The 23,259-nt window shown below is 40.1% G+C and overlaps 1 protein-coding gene across 9 annotated transcripts in view; it reads right to left on the bottom strand.

Moving 5' to 3' along the window:
* Positions 1-23,259, bottom strand: part of NEDD4L (NEDD4 like E3 ubiquitin protein ligase) — a 302,096-nt gene that overhangs the window by 17,748 nt on the left and 261,089 nt on the right. For 7 of the 9 annotated variants that reach the window (XM_070420371.1, XM_070420364.1, XM_070420365.1 and 4 more), the window contains 8 exons: positions 21,745-21,822; positions 20,276-20,330; positions 20,121-20,174; positions 16,056-16,114; positions 8,374-8,439; positions 6,460-6,689; positions 4,173-4,294; positions 1,646-1,716 (listed from right to left, as the gene is read on the bottom strand). In XM_070420371.1, the coding sequence (XP_070276472.1) occupies positions 1,646-1,716; positions 4,173-4,294; positions 6,460-6,689; positions 8,374-8,439; positions 16,056-16,114; positions 20,121-20,174; positions 20,276-20,330; positions 21,745-21,822 (735 nt within the window). The remainder of the gene's footprint in view (positions 1-1,645; positions 1,717-4,172; positions 4,295-6,459; positions 6,690-8,373; positions 8,440-16,055; positions 16,115-20,120; positions 20,175-20,275; positions 20,331-21,744; positions 21,823-23,259) is intronic. The other 2 variants (XM_070420367.1, XM_070420370.1) reach the window with 1 other exon arrangement.

Below are 23,259 nucleotides of genomic sequence, written 5' to 3'. Positions count from 1 at the left end.
AAATACAAACTTGTTTGACTTTAAATAATTCAGTCCTTCTAATGTAATTCCTCGCACATTGCTCAAGAATTATATTAGTCTCTAATACGTTTTCTGCTCTACTTCAAACCTACTTAAAATACAAACTAAAAATGTGTTTTAGTAGCAGCAGGGTTTGTAGTTGGATCCTGTCCTCGGTGAAGTGGAGAGGAAGCAACCTGCTCTGGATGGCGGTCATCAAATTATACAATAGAACATGGAAGATGAATATACTTCCTGTCTCTGAAGAGTGAAAATATCAAAGGACAATAGGAAGGATGAGAACATTCTAAGTAAATATCAATGGTTTAACCCTTTGAGTGCCAACCAATATCCTAGGAACTATGCTAAAATTGCCAAGGCATTTTTGCTGATTTTACAGCAGTTTAGGAAAAAAAATTATGAATCGCAAGTAAATGAAATTACATATTCAAAAACTTAAGGAAACCTTTACTACATTGACATATTTAGCAATATCATCATCACTAATAAAAGCAGACTTAGAACTGGACGCCATTTCGAAGCTTTGATAGCGCTCCTGGCACTTTTGGCGAAAGACAGGAGGAGCGCGATTGCGCTCCCCGGCACTCTAGGGGTTAAGTCCCACCTCTTTCTGTGCTTGTACTACTCTCTGCAAGTCAGTGTAAGTGGCACCCAGAACCAAGCCGCAAGGGCCTGGCCTCCCCTCTCTCAGGGATTCCAGTGCTGGGATTGGAGCCAGGTTCAAACCTGCAACTCTGATCTGTGCCCTTGATTGGAAATCCAACCCTTGAAACTTAGGTGGGGGGTGGGGTGGGGGGGGGGGTGGGGCGGCAATGCTCTAACCACTGAGCAGGCCCAAATTGCTTTTCAGAAAACTTCTCAAAGCATTCATTTTCTAACTTATTACTCCCCCACCTAGTCACTCACCCCCTCCACGTATAGAACGACTGTATGTATTCTTCCCTTTATCTACTGCTTTGGCCTGTGCCCTTGCCATTTTCTGAGGTCAGAAGTCTCTAAACATTCAGTATTAGCAGTTTCCGATGGAGAACAAGAGCTGCCATGAGGTCTCCAGGTGACCCTGGGATTTAACCCCTTGAGTGCTGGGGAGCGCAATTGCGCTCCTCCTGTCTTTCGCCAAAAGTGCTGGGAGCGCTATCAAAGCTTCGAAATGGCGTCCAGTTCTAAGTCTGCTTTTATTAGTGATGATGATATTGCTAAATATGTCAATGTAGTAAAGGTTTCCTTAAGTTTTTGAATATGTAACTTCATTTACTTGTGATTCATAATTTTTTTTCCTAAGCTGCTATAAAATCAGCAAAAATGCCTTGGCAATTTTAGCATAGTTCCTAGGGTATTGGTTGGCACTCAAAGGGTTAAGCTGGTCACACCAGTCCCAGGTAAGCAGAGGTAACTGAGGTTTGCGTTATCCAACTCAAGAACCATGCTTCTAGTTAATGGGAACCATGATTTGCTTATTAGAAAAATTAGGGAGATCAATTAAACTCTTGAACAATTAAATGGTCCCTATTATTGACACTGAATGGAGAAACCCATAGAAAGCGCTGCGACAACATGTCACAGCTGCCTTCCACAAGACACAGGTGGCCCACGACACTCAGTGGGAGGATCTGCCTTCACTCACCACAGATTCCATGTCATTCAGAGTTATCTGCTTTCCCAGCATCATTTTGTAAAACGGTCTAATGAAGAAACCTAAAACAGGATGAAAACCGGATTAGTTTCAAGTCGTTGATATTACTGTGCAACAGAAATGAAATACAAGCTGAACCTGCCTTCAATTTGAATGAGAGACCAGGACAGGACAATCAAAGACCTTCTGTAGTATCTGTGACCCACTAGACCAGGGCCTGGTGGTTGTTTTTGTTTGTTTGTTTGTTTGTTTTTTTGAGGGGTGGTGGGTAGTAAGGAGGATAGTTATACTTGTAGAGGTGGTACAGCAGAAAGGGGTCAAAAAGGCTCCTGGGGGTGACAAACAAGCCTCAAGGCCTGGCTAGAATTTTCAGTGTAAACAAGGCACATGAATAGGGGACAGAGGGCACTCTAAGCGAAGGACAAGATCGGGACTTCTGAGTGGTCTGTCAGGGAGGAAGCACAAGGTGTCCTGGGGAGGACAGGCTAGAGAAGGGACTGGGGAGTGGACAGCTTGCGTGGGGTGCGGGGCAGTTTGGGCTGCTGCCTGAATGAGGGCCCCGGGCAGTCCCTGGAAGGCCAGGTGATTTCATCTGCATATCAGGACCACTCCTGGGGCAGGCATGGGGAAAAAGCAGGAAGGGGACAACAGGACATGAGGGAGACCACTTAGGAGGCTTTGCAATCTTCCAGGGCAGGTATGATGAAGGCCTGAGTGAGGTAACGGCAGTGAGGACACCATCACCCAGGTGTGCCGCAGGGCCCCCCAATCCACCTGTCCACAGGCAGGTCAGCATCACATGCCTCCTCATTGGGGTGTTTTAACCTCAGCCCCCACCCCCATCTAATCAGTCACCAACCCTCTGCAGCGTATTCCTATTCACACTGGCTCAGGTGGCCCTAGGCTGCAGACTCAAACACCTTCGGTGTCTCGGGAAGCAGAGAATGAAGCCAATACAAGGGAGTGTGGGCTGGCTGTGGCATATGTGTGCTCTGCCTACAGGGGCATTCGCATTTTTAAGGGCATTCTGGTCCTCAATTCTGCAATTCCTGACGTACACTGGTATCACCTTTGGCAGTAGTGTCCTAGAGTCCCCCACTTGTTCCTGCCGCTTTCCATTACTCCCTCCCTGAGCCTTGACTCAGCCAATCATTGCTCTTCTGAAATGGTCCCAGCTTCTAAATGTTCAAATCCCCCCCACCCCCAACCCCTCGAAAGCTGGGCCTAATCCTGTTGAAGTGCTCTGGGCTCTCCAGGCAAATCAGGGTTTCCTCATCTCCTCGTTGGATCCCCTATGGCCCTTCTGATTGGACTCTGTCACTGTGAGTCTTGTGATTTTTGTTTGCCCACTAGATTTTAAGTTCCCTGAGTCAGGATCATATCTGACACTTCTATTTCCCCACAGCCACTAAGGATGTGTTCTCACTTGGCAGAAGGTGTACAGACTGACCTTCTAAGAAAAGGATGAAGTGAATTTGAACAGCTGAAATAATCTATGGCACGATGCCAGTGTAGCAAATTAAAATATATTCACACAGTATACATATACAGAAAGAGTGCAGTTTCTTTCCCATGAAAAAAATTGCTTATTTCCCCCAAGTAAAAATAACACATTGAAATCAGAGGATCAAAATCAGCCAGCAAGTACCAGTAAAAATATACTAAAGGATGAAGTACAGAGGGTACATCAATTATTTACTGGAATAGCTAAGGTTCCACAGACGCAATTAACATTACTTCCCTGCACCTCTCTCTATAGTAGCTGTATTGCCAACCTCAAATCTTATTCTCTCTTCTATCCTCAACAATTTTATCCCCAAATCTTTCAAAAATATTTTTAATTCCCCTTCAATGATTTAAATAGTGTCCTTTCTCAAGGGCAATACTTTGGAAATGACCAAATCCAGAAGAACTCTCTATTACAAGCCTAATAGAGATGGCCAGGGGAGGGGTCTGACTTCGAACTTCCAAGAGACCCTGAGATTCTTCCATGTTTTAAATAAGAACGAGATTACTTTGCCATTTGTGGGTCAAGGTCTTAGCTCAGCATAACATTACTGACAGTCTCTTACCATTCAAATAAAAATAATAAATATTTACAGTTTCTTCACATTCAAATAAAATAACAATTTGAAACAACAGCAGAATAACGATGAATCTGATCATTTTGATTATTTTTTCAATTAGCTTTTCCATCTGTCACCAAATCTAGCTCTCCCTAAAAATATGAGAAGTTGTTCTTAAAAGCAAAAAACAATCACAGAATGTTCTGTGCTTCACACTTGTTTGTTTTGTAAAAAATTTTTAAACTGTGTAGACACTATACTGTCAGTGCTCAAATTAAGATGACTCCAGTGAAAAACACCTCCATTACAGGCAAAACATAAAAATAATTGAATTACACAGAACCAGTGGAGCTTTTGCTTAACATCTATGATGGGAAAGATGAGTCACCTAATGAGGAACCATAAATAACACTGTCCTATTTTGATGACTTCAAAACTTTTTAATAACTTACCATCTAAAAGTTTCCCATGAAATACTGCCAGACCAGCCACTCTTCCAATAAAAGTGAAATAGGACAAATGGTCTTCATTACAGAGGCCTGAATTGGGGTTGATCTGAAGTGTGTAGTTGTCCCTTGGGGGAGGAAGAGAGAGAAAAAGCCCAATCATATTTTTAAAGAAGAAACACAAAAATCTGCATCTTTCTTTGCTGCCTGTCATTAGCTTTTATGGTGCTAATGCTTTTTTTGCAGATACTCTGCTCCTGATGAGGAAAGGCATGAGCTAGAGAATGGGACTTACCATTTAGTTAGCCTCTTTCTGTCACTAACAACTGAGGTCCCATGGAGCTGGTGCACATGCCTTTTGTAAGTTAAACCATAAGAGAGTTTTGATATTTGACTATTTTTGATTTACAAAAATGTCAGTTGCATATGGTTCAGCCAAGTATCTTGGGAAGCTCAAAAAACTAAAAATGGAACTCCCATTTGACCCTGTGATCCCACTTCTAGGAATATATCCCAAGAAACCAGAAACACCAATCAGAAAGGATATGTGCACCCATATGTTCATAGCAGCACAATTCACCATAGCTAAGATCTGGAAACAGCCTAAGTGCCCATCAGTAGATGAATGGATTAGAAAACTGTGGTACATCTACACGATGGAATACTATGCTGCTGTAAAAAAGAAGGAACTCTTACCATTTGCAACAGCATGGATGGAACTGGAGAGCATTATGCTAAGTGAAATAAGCCAGTCAATGAAGGAAAAATACCACATGATCTCACTCATTCATGGATACTAAAGACCATTACAAACTTTTGAACAATAATAGATACAGAGGCAGAGCTGCCTCAAACTGATTGTCAAACTGCAGTGGGAAGGCCAGGGAGGGTTGGGGGCAGGAGGGAGGGGGGTAAGAGATCAACTGAAGGACTTGTATGCATGCATATAAGCATAACCAATGGATATAAGACACTGGGGGGTAAGGGAGGCCAGGGGATAGTCAAGAGCGGGGGGGGGGGGGGCGGGGGGAGAAGGACACATATGTAATACCCTTTGTAATACTTTTAGCAATAAAAAAAAAAAGTATCTTGGGAAGGTGCGAATCACCACATAGTAAAGGGACTGTGCACGGATTGCAATGATGTGAGTACTTACTTGAGGTTCTCCGAGGAGAAGGAGGATTTGTTCCTTTGAGAGGCATTTGGTTTGGAGATGAACATTTTTCCTCCGGGCCCAATGTTTGGTCTGACCACTGCTGGGCCCTGACAGCCCCAAGGGCATTGGTAACAGCATATGGCTGTCTTAACACCATAAACCACAAAAATGTTTACATGTCCATCTCTGGTCTCAAAATCATGATGATCACTGGTTTTCCAATTGGGCTCCATAGACAGATTCTTTTAGGCGATCTGAGAGGTGAGGATCCTGCCCCCTTCTACCCCGCTGCCCTGCCTGCCACTTCAATGGTTGTGATCAGGTTTACATAGTGATCTTTCTCACGGGACAACAATAAACTAGCTGGGTGACTCTTGGCTAGAACAACTGGGCAGGATCCTGAGTCTGCCTTCCAACAGAGCCCCAGGAGAGAGTGGGAGATGTGGAAGAATCCATGTCCCTTAGACTCTAGCAAGGCTGCCTAGGCTGCCTTTCGGCAAGGCCAACAACTCCTCTACAGGCACTTGGGTTCACAGCCTGCAGGGGGAGTGGTGGCCTGGTAAGCAGGCCATGTTGGAGTCCTGAGAAAGCAGCTGAGTCTGTTTTAGTTTCCATGCCGGGCAATGATGAAGTCCTAATGCCCAGGGAACCTGGTTCTTCCCTTACAGGACCAAGGCGCCGTCCTTTGGAGCCTGAAGAATAGGTTCTCCTCAAAGTCATCATAATTTGCCTTTAACTAGTGTTCCTTCAGAAACTATTTTTGTCCATGAGATGACAATGACTATCTGAATTCTGACATTGACAAATTCTCCTGAATTAACATAACATTACGAATGAAAATTGCCTCTTGTTCCTTACCATAAGTACTCAGCACACTTTTAATTTCAATTAAGTGAACCCAACAGACAAGAGAAAAATCGTTTTTTGGCGTTCAGAGTACATTATCTCATCAGGTAGAGTCAGAACCTGTTCTAGACTTATGGGGTGTGTGGGTTGGCAGTGAAGGGGAGTGGGGACTGAAAACAGCAGTGTTAATTCATTTCAAATGAGTGAGCCACTTACTCTTTCACAAGCTGAAACTATCAAGAATAAAATTGTTTCAGTGGGACATATTCCAAATTCGCTCCATATACTTACGTTGCGGAGTATTCGAAGAGACCATAGTAGGGGTTGAACATCTCTTTGGACAGTAAGAAGAACCATTCTCTGGCCACACCCCCATAGTCGAGACCTTTCTCTGATTCAAATTCAATCCACAGTCTAGCTTTTAGGACATCTGGTCTTTTCACAGACATGATCCTCCGATAGGACTCTTCAAAAATGTTATTTCTGTGAAGTTTCATTTCAAACCTATTTGGAATATCAGCCTACATGAAAGAAAAAAAAAGCACATAATCATACACTAAATATGCACTTTACTTCACAGGAGAGAAACGATGGCAGTCTTCAAATAAACCAGCAGGGAAGAATGGTTCCAACTGAGCGTCCCTCCCTTATGGAGGTTTCCTTGCACAGTCAGAAAGCCTCACTGAGACACACAGAGGCCACCAGCAGCCATCAGACTGAGCCGGCAGCATGTGCTACAGAAGAAAGTCTGCTGAGCAGTCACCCTCCCCGTTTATGAACAATTGTGGGGTGCTTAACCGCCCAGCAGCAACTGAAACATGGTAAACTGTATATACTGTTTCTGTCAAGGGAAGTGACTTCAGTCCAAGCAATCAAAACCCACAACAGTCCCCACCTGGCCAGGATGGGAGCATGCTAAACTCTAGCTGGTGGGCACGGTCCACACGCTGATTCTGCTACCATGGGGAGTAGGACCCTGATGATCATGCCAAATTGTGGGAAAGCATCCCACAGTCCATAGTTAATAAATATGAAAACAAAAAAGCACTTGACAGGTTGTAACTGCTTCTTGGAAAAATGAGGGACAGGGCAGCTTTGCCATAAAATGGATTTGCAGAGTCAGTGCAAGTGCCACCCGGAGTGACACAGAGTGAAGTCACTAAAGTCACCCCTTATGACTAGGGGAATGCAGGTGACCCACTGAGAAACTGGGGATTTTATGTGTTTAAACTTGAGTCATTTCAAAAGCAGTCACCAAGAGCTAGTTGCATGAGGATGTTGGAAGGGAGGACAGAACTCCTAAGTGGGAGCTCCCGAGGCAGAGGCTGTCTCTCTCGCATCTCTATCCCCAGTGCCGCACCCAGAGCAGATGCCTCAAAAGTGAGGCTCCAACCGAGGACTGGAGCAGGAGAGACAGTGATGGAGCACAGGCAAACTGGGGAGACCTGAGTGAGGGTCTTTCCCCAGAGGGAAGAAGCCGAGAAATGGTGACACCAAACAACACAAAACATCCCAGACCCCAAACAGTGAATGCACAAACGGAGAAGAAAACTGGTAAAACCTGTATCACAGAAGTAAAATAACAAAGTAAAACGGAAAACCTATATTGAAATATTTGGGGTGATGTGTCAGTAGAAAATACTGTGATTTAAATCACTGCCTGTAAAAACCTTATTGGGTTTCTCAGTTTTGTAGAAATTGTATAGGGTTTCCCATTGAGAATTTTCATTTGAAAATTACACTTAGTCTTAATATACCAAATATAATCAAATATTATAAATCGGACTGTAGTAAGTATAATTAAAATTATACTTCTGAATTTAAAGGGAAGGGCTTGAACATTTTTCTAACTAGGATCTAGGTTTTATTAAATAGGATAACCATAACAACTGTATAGACTTCTCCGAATTTTTTGACTAGATCCTAAATTATTCTACTTCCCATAAAATCATTTCTATCTTTTTACATATTACATAAGAAATTACCCTTCAGGTGATTTGATATGTAATACCAGCCAATCTTCACTTACCATTTCTGTTAAAAAGAAAATTCAGGTGGAAGATCCAGGCGGATCAAAGTGCAGTAAAAAAGGAAGTTTATATTCTTAGTACACACAGAGAAATAACAAACAAGTCACTTGCACTGAAGTAACTTTGGTAACTTACAAAGAACTGAAATAGCATTTTTGGAAGACATGTTACTCACAGGTTTCTTTAATTTCTTCCTAAAGTAGTCATATTTCTGCTTAAATTCTCTGGAGTAAGGAACCGCCTAGAAGATAAATTTATAAATGTAAATGAGGGGAAATAACACTTGCAACTTCATGTAAACTGAGCCAACATTCAGAGAACTTCATTAATCATACACCTTAAAATTCTCATTCTCCATATTATCATTGAAATCAATATGTCTATGTACATGGCACATGGGAAAGTTCTAGAAATGATTAAGGCAAATCAGCATTGAGTAGGGCGGCTTTCACCCCTGAAAACAACTATGTTGATATTCAATAAGTCATTTAGGGACACGCTACATAAAATACACTTTCCAATGTGACTTCTGTCTGGATATGAGTCAGGTGTAATCTTTATTTTTCTCCTGTCATTGAGGTAAGAGTTGGCTATGACATTCTAACATACAACCCCAATGACCAATGACTAATCCTGCTTTTAAAAATCTTTGGGAGGAAATATAATGAGCAGAAAAGCAACTGGACTGACATTCTGATCAAGGACTGTAAGACCAGGTAGAGAGCACTCAGGAAAAGTCTCCCATTTGGGGGTCAGAAGGTTTGCCTCTATTTAGTAAGTAGTCTTGGGTGAGGGTTTCTTTACATTTTAATGCCTTATCTGTGAAGCAGAGTTATGGTATCACAGGAGTGGGCTCGGTAACTGAGCTATCATTACTCAAAAATTCTGGAATCTCTTTAGGCAAATAACATTTTAATATAGTCATTTAAATATTCTCTATTTGCTATGTTACAAAGTAGCTTACAATAGCCAGAGTCCTGACTTCAGGCTGCTGAAAAGGCTCACTTTTCTTTTTTTAATGAAGCAGAGAGGACTGGCTTTTGCATATACATGGACATAACTATGGCAGCCTCAAACTCAGAATGACTCATTGCTTTTTTGGCAAATAGTGTGCATTCGGGCAAGAATATTTCTGCTGATATAATTTGGGGCTAAGTTAATAAAATATACTGATCCTTAGAGAAGTGTCTCCAGACTCCAAACCTTCTACCTTTACCTTCTTATTCTTGTCCAGAAAGAGGAGAAATGAAAAACATAAGCCTCCCTCCTTTCTACTGTTTTTAAGACGATCACACAAATAACTCAGCCAAAACAAAAACATATAACCAGTCATAGCAAACACTGATCATGCCAGTGTTTTGCTTTGTAATTCAAGAGCAACAGACATCATATTGATATATCTTAAGACAATTTATACTACGAATGGTTTTAGTTTTCAACCCACTCTTTATTTGCTTTTCCACTGAACACTGGATTTGACCACATATCATATTTATTCTGGACAGTGTTTAGTCTAATGAAATCGTGTGTGAATTTTTATTCTAGAAAAGGTAGAAACTTTGTCACTATCTGGACAACTAACTACTAGTATAAGAAAAAAGAGACAATGTTGTGAAATAAGCCAATAAAGACATTATGATGTTGTTTGCTCTACCAATACTATATCGCATAACAAAAGCTTTTCTATCTAGTTTATTTATTCATTCTTTGGTGGTTCATTTGCTAATTCATTCAACAGGTATTTCTTGAGTACTTAGTCTGTGCCAGGCATTTTAGGTGCTAGAGAAATAATGGTACATCAACCAAAGAATTCTTGCCCTATTCTCTCCTGGAGATTACAAGCAATTGGGAGCAATAGGTAATAAGAAATTAGTGAATAAGTAGTGATAAACACTATAAGAAAAAAATGATAGAGTTTCCGGGAGGCTATTTTATATGAGGTGGTTAGGAAAGGCAGTTCTGAGAAAGGGATACCTGAGCAGAAACAAGTGACCAGAGGGAACAAATTTTGACAGGGACAGTGGGTGCAAAGCCTTGAGAAGGCAAAGTGTTTGGTTGATGTTCTATGATTAACTGTAATAGAGGGGAAATAACCTAAAAATGGATTTCCTTTCATTATCCCTTGCCAGCTTTAGAAAACCTGACTTCTAGGACAGACTCCTGCCAGCTAGCTCCATGACAACCTCTCCTTGATGGCACTACTTCCCAGTTACGCAGAAGGATTTGAAGAGATGAACTTTAAGGTCCTTCCATTTCTACAAATCTACAATTCCCAGCAATTATTCTTTGTTTTGGTTCCCCCCTTGAAAATGTTAAAAAAAGGCTTAAACATTCATCCTTGTAAAGTTCGTTTTAAAGGACAAATTTCCCATGAAATTTACTGCAAATTGCCCCTAGCCCGTGATATCTGACTTATCATTCCCTTGTCTGACTTATAACGTGGTAGGTGCTGACTAGATGTGGGTGGAAGTGAGATACTGGGATATTTCTGGCCTTTCTTCTTAAGTGGAATGATGCATGAAGGTTGAAAAATCATTATCCTCCTCCATCTAGAGGTAGTTCTGATAATGGAATAAGGAGAGGAGGTTTTTAACTCCTCCTCCTGAAAAGAACCAAATAATGTCACAGGACAAAGATGTCCCTATGTGCAGCCTCTGAACACAATTATGTGTGTCATTTATTTCTTGTTTTGGCCAAATTATTTATTCTCTTTTGAAAATATGACACCTTATTTTCTTACACATACAGTGGGGCCTTGACTTACGAGTGTCCTGACTAACGAGTTTTTTGAGATACCAGCTGTTGCTTGGCGGATTTTTTGCATTGAGTTGATAGAGTAACTTGAGTTAACAAGCTCCTTAACGAGCTTGGTCTCGGAACGAATTAAACTCGTAAGTCAAGGCCCCACTGTAATTTAATTTGTAAGATAAGCCTATTTAAAAATAATCACAGGCCCTTTTGCTCAGCATCACATATTCTTTCTCTCTTGAGCAAAATGAGAACCTGACTTAGTGTGTAAGATGGTTCTACATGTTTTCATGTCATTACTGTCCAGTTGGTTCTGGAGTCTTCTGTAGAGAAAGGATCATGTCTGGCCTGGGGACAATGGTGAGGTTAGCACAACTGGGGCTCTAGTCCCAAGTCTGACATTTGCTGTAAGTTTTGGCAACACAATTCGCTTTCTGATCTTTTGACAAACTGGGAATAACAACATCTTCCCTATCATTCCGAGAGGGTGGCTGAGAGTGTCAAAGCAGCTGATTATAAAGTTCTCAGAAAAGTACAAAGTGTCACACAAGCACAAGATAGTACTCATAAGAGCAGCAAGCATGGGGAGCACTTTACAAATGCTTTCAATGGTGATGTTTGCTATACAGACAGCGTATTGACGTACAATAATGTGTGCTGGGCGGACACAGAAAGGGTCCCCTCCCCCATAATATATATTTTTAAAATTTGGGAAAAAGAGAAACTCTAGGTACCAGATAAACAGAAAGACTCAAAATAGAGAACTAAGTGGGCACTGGACCTAGACACAGGTGCTGGGGCTTGGGTTTTAACCCTTAGGGGGGCACAGAACTTGGCCAACAGTCTGCATGACTAGGCAGTCAGAACAGAGTTCCCTGCTAAAAACTTACACCTGAAAAGGGGACAAGAAAACTCTACCCACTGGCCCAGGAAAGTTGCAAGGAAGCTTACCTTCTGTCCAGGACCATAAATGGAAGAAAAAGAAAAAGAAACAGACCTGTAATAAATTCATACTCCAAGGCTACACCAAAGTGGGTATGAAATCCATAGTTATGGTAATTGGGGGTGAATGAAGCCAAGGTAAGTAGTTAACAGAAAATACAGGTCAGAACTTATAAAAGCCCCATGTGGAAAAAAAAATGAAGATGAGCATACACACAAATTCTAAATGGAACCGGGTAATAAACTATCATTGAGGAGAGTCTACAGATATAACATCTGGGCATAGTTTATATTCCTGGGACCAGAGTTAATAGGATAATCTGAAAAAGGCTATAAAGAGGCTATTTTAAGAATGATTAAAGAGTTGGAAGTATCAATAAAAATAAAAAAATAAAGAACAGGACAGAAAAATAGCTAAAAAGACTAAGCAAATTTAAAAAGAGCAGATAGAACTTTGAGCAATTAAACAGTCACCGAAATAATAGAGAAAATGAACTGATAAAGAGATTATATAAAGAGCTTAAGAAAGACTTAAGTGGAAGAGCTGAGCCCATTATATACAGCAATAAAGAGAGGCAGACATGTGAAAGCTAAGAGATAAGATAGTTGTGAAAGTGAATCAATTACCTAAAGTTACTGATACAGATATTTTGAAAGAATGTGAAAGATGCAACAAGTAAAGACATAACCGCTGAGAATTTTCCAGAATGAAGAAAAGACATGGTCCCCATACTGAAGAATCACAATGAGTTCAAGGCAGAATAAATTTTTAAAAACGCACACTTACAATACAGTAAACTTGCAGAACATCAAAGACACAGATAAAAATTCAAAATCATCAAAGAGAGTTACCTATAAAAAAAGATAATTGATTGGCAACTTCTCATAATTAGTTGAGAAGATCAGAAGATATGAAAAAATATCTCCAAAGATCTGAAGAAAAATAACTGTTAACCAAGAATTTTATAATGAATGAGCTAAGCTATCATTTCACAGAGAGGTCAAGTAAGTCCTCTCAGACTAAGCGAGTTGACCACTCAGGCTCCCACTGAATTTGCTGTTAGAGCAGAGGTTCTAGAACTTGGGTGAACATCAAAATCCCTGGGAGGGTTTGTTAAAAGACAGATTGCTGGACCTACTCTCAAGGTTGCTAGTTTTCAGTAGGACTGGGATGGGGCCCCAAATCTGCATCTCTAACAAGTTTCTGGATGATAGTGATCTGTAGACCACACTTTGAGAATTATGAGCTAGAGGTTATATGTCATTAAGAACAAAACTTAACCTAGAAAAAAGGGGATGTAAAGATCAGTGGTGGGCAAAGAAATCTGTTTACATCTAAGTAAAATTAAGTAAGTACTGACTGCTAAAAAAAAAGAAAAAAGAAAATATAAAATACTAATGAGAATTTGGAAAGTTTAAAGACAAGGTAGTTGTTTTCTAAATCCTGGATTTTTAGAGGGAGTAAAGGAAGGAGGCAGGGGGAGAGGGAGAGAGGAGCGAGGGGAGAGAGAGGAGCCAGGGAGAGGAAGAGGGAGAGGGAGAGAAGAGAGGGGGGAGGGAGAGGGAGAGGGAGAGAAACATTGACTGGTTGCCTACCGTAGGCGCCCTGACTGGAGATTGAACTGGCAATCTTTTGGTGTACAGGATGACATTCCAACCAACTGAGTCATCCAGCCAGGGCTAAACACAAGGTAGTTTTAAAACTCCACTGAACAATGAGAAATAGGAGTGGGAAGAATGGCACTAACGTTCCCTCAAGTCCTATATTATCCAGGAGGAGAGTAGAGAGTGATTAATTTCGACATTAAGTCAATTATGTCAGTTAAAAATTTTAATGTGAGCACCAAGAGCACTGAAATAGAAAATACAACTTCCAAGCAAGTATTAAAAAATGAAAGAAAATAAAGTGTACTCTAACAATCTAATAGAAGGTAAGAAAAGAAAAAACACAGCAAGAGACAGAAAATATGTCCTAGACAAATACTAATGGAAAGAAAATGAATGTAATGATTGATGAAGCCAGTCACCGTGGGAGTTTGACACAGCTATCTTGGTTAGATAAAACAGCCAGGAAAACAGTAGAAATCGAAATGGATAATTTGAACACCACAAGCTTGATCTAATGGTATACATATAAAGAACTGTTCAATACCCAAGAAAGACAGAACATACATTCTTTTCAAACTCAAAAGAACATTTACAAAAAATGGCCAAGCCTCCAAAGACGTATTGCATATCTGATAATCAATATTCTATATTCAATATTCTCTGACCATATGCAATACAATTAGAAATCAATAAGAAACAGGCAAAAATTCTCCCATGGTCTCTAAAAAGCACATTCTAAATAACTTAAAAGCCAAGGAGAAAAATCATATGGAAATGACCAAATATTTAGAATTAAATGATGACAAGAGCCAAATGTCTACACTAAGTTGATAATTACCTAAATAAACATACTCTTCTTATTGAAAGAAATGACACTAATAAGGATAAGAGTGAACCAACCTCTTTAAGTCGAGATCACTTTTGGGGCCAAATCTATCTGGATTTATGCTAGATAATTTTCAATAGTAACAAGACTACATGCTTGACTGAATGTAGATGATCAATAAACCATAAAAAAGATTTGAAAAAGACTGAGAAATATCATGTCAAAAGTCCTCTGCTAATTGAAAACAGCTCTGTTTACTGAATTTACCTGTTGCTCATGATGGAGAAGAGAAAATGCTATTCTAACAACTTATTGTGATTACGAATAAATAAAAATGAAAGCCATGGTAGAATGGCAGGCATTTATTAAGCTCCATGGAAAAAAAGTAATTGACTGTTTTAACCCAGGCATTACTAGGCATGTTGTAAAATGCAGAAAGCAGCAGAGTGAACAAAATGAACAGATCCAACAGGTAATTAAAAGATGACAGGGACCAAGTGCACTTGCATTCTAATATCATTTAAGTTTTCAAATGGACTTACCTTTATAATCAAAACATAATTTGAACTGAATCAGATCAAAGCCATGACATTAGTATTTTAAAAATACCCAATGGCCTCTTAGCTCAGTGCTCAAAATATAATAAATGTAACTTCCTCCAGTTTTTAAAAGAACCCCACATTTGCCATCTTCTGTGATTCCAGTATCTTTCCTGAAATTCCAAATCATCTCCTTGCACTCTTGTAACCACCGACACGAGGTGCTAGTACATTCCCCGCCGATGAGATGAGCGTGGCCCCCTCTACAAGCTCCACCCAGGAGCTGGATACCAAGTGTCCATTACTGCCGAGTGACCAGGGGTTCTCACTCTTCCTTATGAACACTGTGTGGCAGCATTTCAAGGGGGCAGCACCATACCTAAGGCAGAACTCGTTCTTTTCCCACCTGGTACACACGAAGGGACTATGAGAAAGTTAGTGGGTCAGCGGAGATAAAGATTCTTATCTTATCTGCCAGCTCCAGAGGTTAGCGACAACCTCCCCCAAACCTTTACAGAGTTTCAGCGCTGGAAGAGATTCAGAATACAGCTTAGATTTGGTTAGCATGCATGAACTGCCCTTGGCCTAGAGAAATGACAAAACTCTGCAAACACAGGGCTGGCTTTGCCTCATAGAGAAAGGAAGAGAGGACAATTTGATTGTTTCACTTATATTTTATTATTTTTAAAATACTTATTATTTATTTGTAATCCTCACCTGAGGATATGTTTTACTGATTTTTAGAGAGAGGGGAAGGGAGAGAGAGAGAAATAGAAACAGAGAGACAGACAGAGAGAGACATGGATGTATGAGAGAAACAGCGAGTAGATGTCTTTCCGTACACGCCCCACCGGGGATCGAACCCACAACCTTTCAGTGTACAGGATGATGCTCCAACCAACTGAGCCACACTGGCCAGGGTTGATTGTTACACTTATAATCCATCCTTTTATAAATGAGAAAAGAAAATGTTTAGTTTAGCTACCACGATCACATCATTTTCTTTTCCTTTATAATGAAAGCCACATGAAAAGGCAAATGTAGTTGTACCTCACCAGGAAATTCCCATCAGGAGGAGATGGGAGTAATGTTACATTACTCAATTACACCAAGGTGAGCAGTAATATACAAGAAATGTGTGTTTTGATACAACCAAAATATTACACTGAAGATTCAGAACTTGAGAATACTGACCGGGCCAGTAATAGCTGGATTCTGCAGTCTTGGGTCTTCCCACTGAGTTATTTTGCTATCTGAAAATTAATATTTAAAAAATCAGCATATTAGTTGAAATCTATTCTATGTAAAAAATGTTTTAGAAATAATTATTTCTGGTTTTTCAAAAGCTGTCTAGTCCCCCAACCTGGCTCCCGAAGATAATATCTTAGTATTTCAGGGTTAGAGGAGAACGATACTCTGTATGGCAGACCTCCTATGTAATGTTTAGTTAAAAACACTCAATCAAAAACGCACAACTAAAGTAAAACCATCTATTTACACTGTTTTTGGCAAGCAATCTGCTGAAAGTTCAATTATAAACCCCTGTTCTTTCAAGGATTTATAACTTGATCTTGATATTCATTTAATTGAAAAAAGGCACAAAAAGTCTTAGTCCGCCAAAAGTTACCACACACACATTACTTTTTCTCATTTCAAATACTTTTGCTTATGCTTATGGTCTTGAAAAACTGCTTTCAATTAAGAGTCCTACACTGAACAAATGAATAATCCATTGCATGTGTCACTCATATGCACACAACAATGGAAGCAGCCAATAAGTAAGGCAGTCCAAAAAGGGAGAATTACATACTGCGGAGGAAGATTCTAGAGAAAGGCTTCCCTTTTGGCCATGTTGGCGAGAAGTGGTTTTCTTTCTTTCTTTCAAAAGAGTCAATGTTAATAAAATTGTTCAAAGCCACCTACACCACTACTTCAGTGGTGCAGGTGATAATGAACAAGAGCTGCCCTGCATCACTTGGGATTTGTGACTCTGCATAATCAAAAAGACTTTGGATTACTGTGTGTGTGTGTGTATGTGTGTGTGTGTGTGTGTGTATGTGTGTGAGTGTGTGTGGGGGGGCGGGCAGAGATGAATGCACATGAAAGATAATGTGGAGGATAGACTGGGGAAGAATGAGTTCTTTCTGGAGTTTTAGGAAATCTAAATTGATTTAAAAAAATGGGAAATTATTTGAGAAAAATACTGATTCTAATTATTTCCTGTAAACTCAAGAATAACTAATACATTTGGTTTAAATGACCATACCAGGGATTTTTCAGAGTCTGGTATTACAATTATTTTAATAGAAGCAGAGTAAAGTCTTAAAATAAAGTTACCAAAGCACATGATGATTCTAGATTTGTGTATGCTGGAAGACAATTTACATGAAATGCTGCAACTGTTCTAGAGAACCCTGATGGGTCCCTTACCTTGAAAATGGAAGATTTGGAAAGTAAAAGTTGCTACTGTGATGGAGAACAATAGAAAAGAAAACCAAATAATGGAAACATAAAAGAGCTGAGCAATAACTGCCTTGGACTATCACTGTAAGGACTGGGTATTGTCATCAAAGCAGAAAATAAATTAATAACTACCTGTACACTACAACTCCCAAATCTTCAGCCCAAACCTCAATTTCAAGCGCCACCCTTGACATCTGCATCTAGATTCCCCATAGGTACCTTCAACCCAACTCTTTAAAAATTGAACCCATAATCTTCCAACACCAAAACCGTTTATGGAATCTTGTATTCTCGATTAACAATATCACAATCCATTCACTGTTCAAATCTGGAATCTTGACACATCCCTTTTCTTCCCTCGCCATTTACCTCTGGTGGTGACCAAACTGTCCCTACTTCTTTCTGGGTGCTCTTTCCCCTGGACCATTCTCTAGGTTTCCCTGGTCTCAGTCTTATCCCTGTTCAAAACTCTCTATATAGATCTGCCAAAAGGATCTTTCTAAAGAACAAATCTGACCACTGTCACCTCCTCTGGAAAATCCCTCAGGAGCTCCCTCTTGCCTGCAGAAGGGACCGACACCTGGCAGACCGCCTTTAACTTGACGGGTGTGCCACCCCCGCTTTCTCTGCACACTGGCCATGGGCAACCTTGCCGCACTTCTCTGCACAGCTTCACACACCTGCACACCTTCTCCCTGCTGGAATCACTTTTCACTGGGTGTGCGTGACTAGTCTTATTCATCATTTGGAATATGTCTGAAGAGTGATCCATTCCATAAGGCCTTCCTGCAGTCTCCCCCATCCCTGGTGCCCTGCGCCACTTGGCAAGCAGGTACACTCTTTGCCTCTTCTGCTTTCACATTAACAAGGGGTTCTTTCCTCTAATACAGCATTTAATACTCCCTGGTACTCCCTGCTAGAATCTAAGTCCCTCGATGATGGGGTGTATATTATTCCTCTCTGCAGCTTCCTCTCCATCACTTAACACATTTCCTAGCCTAATATGTAACAGGAGTCCAATATATTATTATTTTTAATGACCAAATGAAGCTGATGGTGATAACAAAGTTCCTTTACGGTTGGCTAAGCTCTCAGGAATATACAAGTTTCTGCGTGGTTACCATAAAGATCAATTTTGCAAGTATTGTCAATTTTTGAACATATGGTGGCCAGTTATCCATTTTTTCCTCTAGAATTTTAAAAATCTAAACTTGCTTTGTCTTCAAGACATTTTTTCAAATAAAGGGACAAGAATGAAGTAGAAGAATGAGAAACTCAGTCAATTTAGCTACTGTTTACTGGTTTGGTAAAGGCTATGGGCAGAATAGACTCAAATAGGATTTTGCAGCATCGCTAGAATTTAATTTTCTCTTCTAGTTTAGTATATAAGATATCTGTGGCCAATTCCTCAGCTGCTGGGCATGTCTGGTATTTAAGAAGAATCACACAATTCCTAAGAGAGGCAGAGATTCTGTTCAAGATCTTCCCTTGACCTTTTGCACCAGGCTTGAGACATAGGAGCCATTCGATAAATGTCAACCAAATAAATCAAGGCGTCTAAAGAGAAGATTAGTACTGAGCATTATCTCTTCTGAGATTAAATCTTTAAGGTTGTTGAAATTATAAATCTTAAAAATGTCTAATGTCTTAAGAATTTATGAAGCAGAAAATAAATAGCATAATTATTTAAAAGAGAAGGGCATTGCTGTCCCTGTCATTCAGAGTGCAGCCACCTGTCCCAGTGATGCTGGCAGACAGGGTGGCTGAGTAACTCGCAAGGTCGTCACTTTCACAGTAAATGGCACTATAAGGATGACCTGGTTTCTATCCCAAGACAGCAAAATGAGATGCTGAATTCTGGCAGAAATCAGATGTGGGAAAACTGTTTAGAAAAAGAGGTTCATTTGGAAGGTAAGGAAATTCCTCAATGTCACCATCAGGTAACTAGACCCATTTTGGAGTGTACCTATTAGGCTGATAAAGCCTCTTAAAAAGATAAGAATTCTGCATTTTTTATAAACTGGATTTTGGGGAAAAGGCAGATGAATTGAACTCTGTTTCACAAAAGCCTAAAAGATGGTGATAAGCCCCGCCCTCATGGCCAGATTCCCCAGCAATTGGCTCATCAATGTGCTTATCTAATCAGTGTGATGAGTTAAGACAATGTGAGGCTGGGGAAACCTGGTTCAGACTTACTGTTCATGAATCAAATGACAACACGGAGCAAAATACTACCACACTGCATGTGTGATTTGAACTTTAAATCTATTTAAAGACTTCTTTTTCCTATACATTTTCAGAAGTTGTAAGGGATGTGCAAATATGGAGAACGTGTTACTTCGAGAAAGAAAAAAACTGGCTAAAAGCAAACCTTTATTAGTTTTAGTTGAAATGAGAAATCACACATTTTTCATAGGTGCTGGAGCAAATGTCTACAGCAAATATATCACAATTTCAAGAAAAGAACTGCATATATATTAGTGTGTTGGGTGCAAGGAAACATGCTATGAATAGAAAATAAGTCAGAATGGGCACCTGGCCCTGAGACCGTGAAGGTGGTGTTTAAAACACACATGTGCTGCGTCAAGCACCGCACACACCCAGATTTTGGACTCAATCATCACTTCTAATCTTATTTTCTATTACCAGAGTGTATTTATTAAAAGCGCAAAAGTCAAGGGGTCATCAACCAAAAAATAGTTCTTAAATAAAAAAAAAGTTAATAGGTCACAAGATCAAATTGGGTGAAAGCTTGCTGGGCTACTTTACAGCAAACGTGGGGGGAATGCACAGTACCGTACGAGGGCACTGATTCTCTGGTACCATTCTCTCCACATAACACCTGGCTGCCTAGACAAAGAGTAAAATGACAAAGCTTTCACTCTAATATTTGAAATACCCTTCCCCTCCCTTTACCTGCAATCCCTGTGTCCATAACAGTGCGTACTTACTATGATCGATATAAAATGTTCGGCCATCCAAGTGGATTCTTTCTTCCCACCCGGGCTAGTATTAAGAGAAAGAGAGAGAGAGAGAGAGAGAGAATGCAAAAATTAGCTAGCTGTTCCAAAATCAAAGGCAAAATTATGACACCTTACTCTTCCCTCCTAGGGTACAGTTTTACATTAAGAATAAACCACAAACATTTCAAGTTAACCCTCAACAACATCTAGGAACACACTTGAAGCACACGTCCACAGTCTTGGATGCGTTCACCACTTGAGCAGGAAACAGGGATTGCTATTTCAAAAGCTTCAAATGGGAACTTTGGCATCCCATGGAACAGTTGAGTTTGGGGATGAACAGCTCATTTAATTAAACAAATATGTACTAAGTACTAAAAGGAGGAGGAGGAGGGATAATACAAAAATGTTGGAGACAGATGCTTTACTCATGTCATCACTGGTTGAAGAATCTAATACTTGCACTTCACTGTTGTGAACTCTCACTGTTCAAACTCGGGAACCAAAAAGACTTGGATAATCTTTTCAAGGGAGGGCTGGTTTGCTCTCATTGTCTGAACCGCACCTACTTGCTACTTGAAACTCAGGAACCTAACAGGTCCAGACCACAGGCAATGATTTCCTTTTGAAACTCACTCTCTAGACACAGTTTGGGCTCTCTCATCTAAACCCAGAACCAGTCAGATTTGCAGAGGGATATTTGTATAACTTAATGAATAAAGATGGAATCACAACCTCCTTAGCTTCAAATTTTGCCATAATATACCACACACCAGGCAACAGAAAAGGTTCTTATGTTTGGAAAAAAACAATAAAAAAATTCCCAGTGCTCTTCATGTAAAAATAGTATTAGAATCTTCCCTCCCCTTCCTGTTCCTGTAAGGTTATTTATTTTTAATTGGGGGTGGGTCAAGGAGGATGCATGGCGAAATTTTAATTCAAAATCCAGTTTTGTAGTAAATTGCTCAATCCCATTCAGGCTCCCAAAAAGAACTGATAAAAAATTAGCTTTATAAACAGCCATCAACCAGGGAGGAAAGCTTAAAATATCTGCAGACTAAATGACTTACAAAACTTTCTGTGATTACCTATGTCTTTCTCTCCCACCATTTTTAATATTTTTGTTCCTATTCATTAAATCAGATTATGTGTTGAACTTATGGTTGCTATGTTACAAAATAAATGTGTGCTGTTTAAATTGCCATCAGTAAAGAATGCCTCCTACATCCTAGTTACAAGGTCTACCTTCCACTGACAGTTACCGATTCAGAAATCTCTTTCATATGTACTAGCTGGTTGTATATACGATTAGAATTCAGCCATACACCTGATTCTATTAAGAAATTAGAGACCAAAAGTCTGGAGAAAGAGGTCACAGGGCCACTCCATCAACACTGGGCAGATAAATGAATAAACATATTCAGACGTGTCCATGTGTCTCCAGTACGTATACTCACAGGCAGAGGGCCAAGGTCATTGGGGTTTAAAGGTGCCTTCGATCGCAAATGTACTGGAAATTTCAGGCGTGGATCTTCCTGCAAGAAAAATGTAAAAGGCAGAACGTGTTAAGAGTGACGTCTGTGTGCTGTTACTGGCTCCTCCCCTTCTGGAGCTGTATGTTCCAAGGCAACCAGGAGGCATGTGCATGAGCCACACTCCTGCCTGCATGGTGGAGGGAGGGTCCCATCTTTGAACAGGAAGCCTGGCTGACCATCTCTCAAAAGAGACTCCATTCTTCCTCCTTGTCCTTGGTGAAAGAAGGAGAGTAAGGACATTTAAATAAAAGGTTAACATTTTCCCAAGATCTTGAGCAGGTGAAGAGGAAGAAGGACCCAGCAGTGATGTTACTATGGAAACCAGAATAAAGGGTGCCAGTGAAGAGGAGGCTCTCCTCCACAGAAGAGGGAGCGAAAGCCTGGTCTGTAAATCTCCCTATGGATCCAGAGCTGCGGGTAAGGGTGGCTAGCCTTACACACTGGAACAGCCTCTCCATGAGCACTGGAGTCCCCTGCTTCCCTCTCCCACCCCTCCCTGAACCAGAGCAGGGAATCTGAAGCTGGTCTGCCTGGCAGGTCAGGAGCGATCCCAGAGAGCGCTGGCTGGCTTCGTCATAAAGTCACATCCCTATTAGACAACTGGACTGAGGCTCTCCAGTTCTACAGATTAGATTCTCGTGTATGTCTTAATATTTACAAGTTTGCAAAATATTTTTCTTAAGGAATGTGCTTAAGATACCACAGAAAATCAACAAAAGAGAAATACATAGTTGGCCATTTTGGTTCATGATTTATAATTGACAAAGTAATCAGACATATGATCTTGCAACCACATTCTTAGGAGGTGGGGTACATGATCTCTGTTTCTTTAGATGGGGAAACTGAGTTTCAGAAAGAATGAGACCTTGTCCAGAGGTTCTGACCCTGAATCTGGGAGCTGCCTCTTATATAGGCTCTGTGAAAATGCAAGGCATTTTCATATTTTAAACTCAAAAGGTTAGAAAACAAATGATAAAACTCAGAATAATAAAATGTTAATAAAATAAGCCTAAGATTTAAAAAAATCCTGTAATAAAACTTATTTTGTGACTATTAGTGGGAATGGGGTTTCCTTTGGGAGTGACAAAAATGTTCTAAAATTGAATATGGTGATGGCTGCACATCTTTGTCCAATGTTTGTCCAAAACCCATTCAACTGTACAATTTAAATGGGTGAATTGATTGGTATGTGAATCATATCTCAATAAAGCTGTTAAGTTTTTTTTCCCAGTCAACAGTCTTAAAGCACTAGAATTACTGGATTATAACAAAGTGACAGAATTTTGGAATTTGCAAGAATAAAAAAATAAAACCAAGCTTTGCTTTCTGTTAGCTATAGCAAACTTTTAATTGAAAAAAATAATCATGTTAGTGGTTTATGATGGATATTGACCCTGAACCTCACTAATATGCTTTTTAAAAGGATGAGTAAAAACA

The sequence above is a fragment of the Myotis yumanensis genome, unplaced genomic scaffold (assembly GCF_028538775.1).
Source record: "Myotis yumanensis isolate MYYU_CA2020_CCGP unplaced genomic scaffold, mMyoYum1.0.hap1 SCAF_7, whole genome shotgun sequence".
Lineage (NCBI taxonomy): Eukaryota > Metazoa > Chordata > Mammalia > Chiroptera > Vespertilionidae > Myotis > Myotis yumanensis.
The sequence above is the reverse complement of the archived record's forward strand: the minus strand, read 5'-3'. Positions and strand labels throughout refer to the sequence as shown.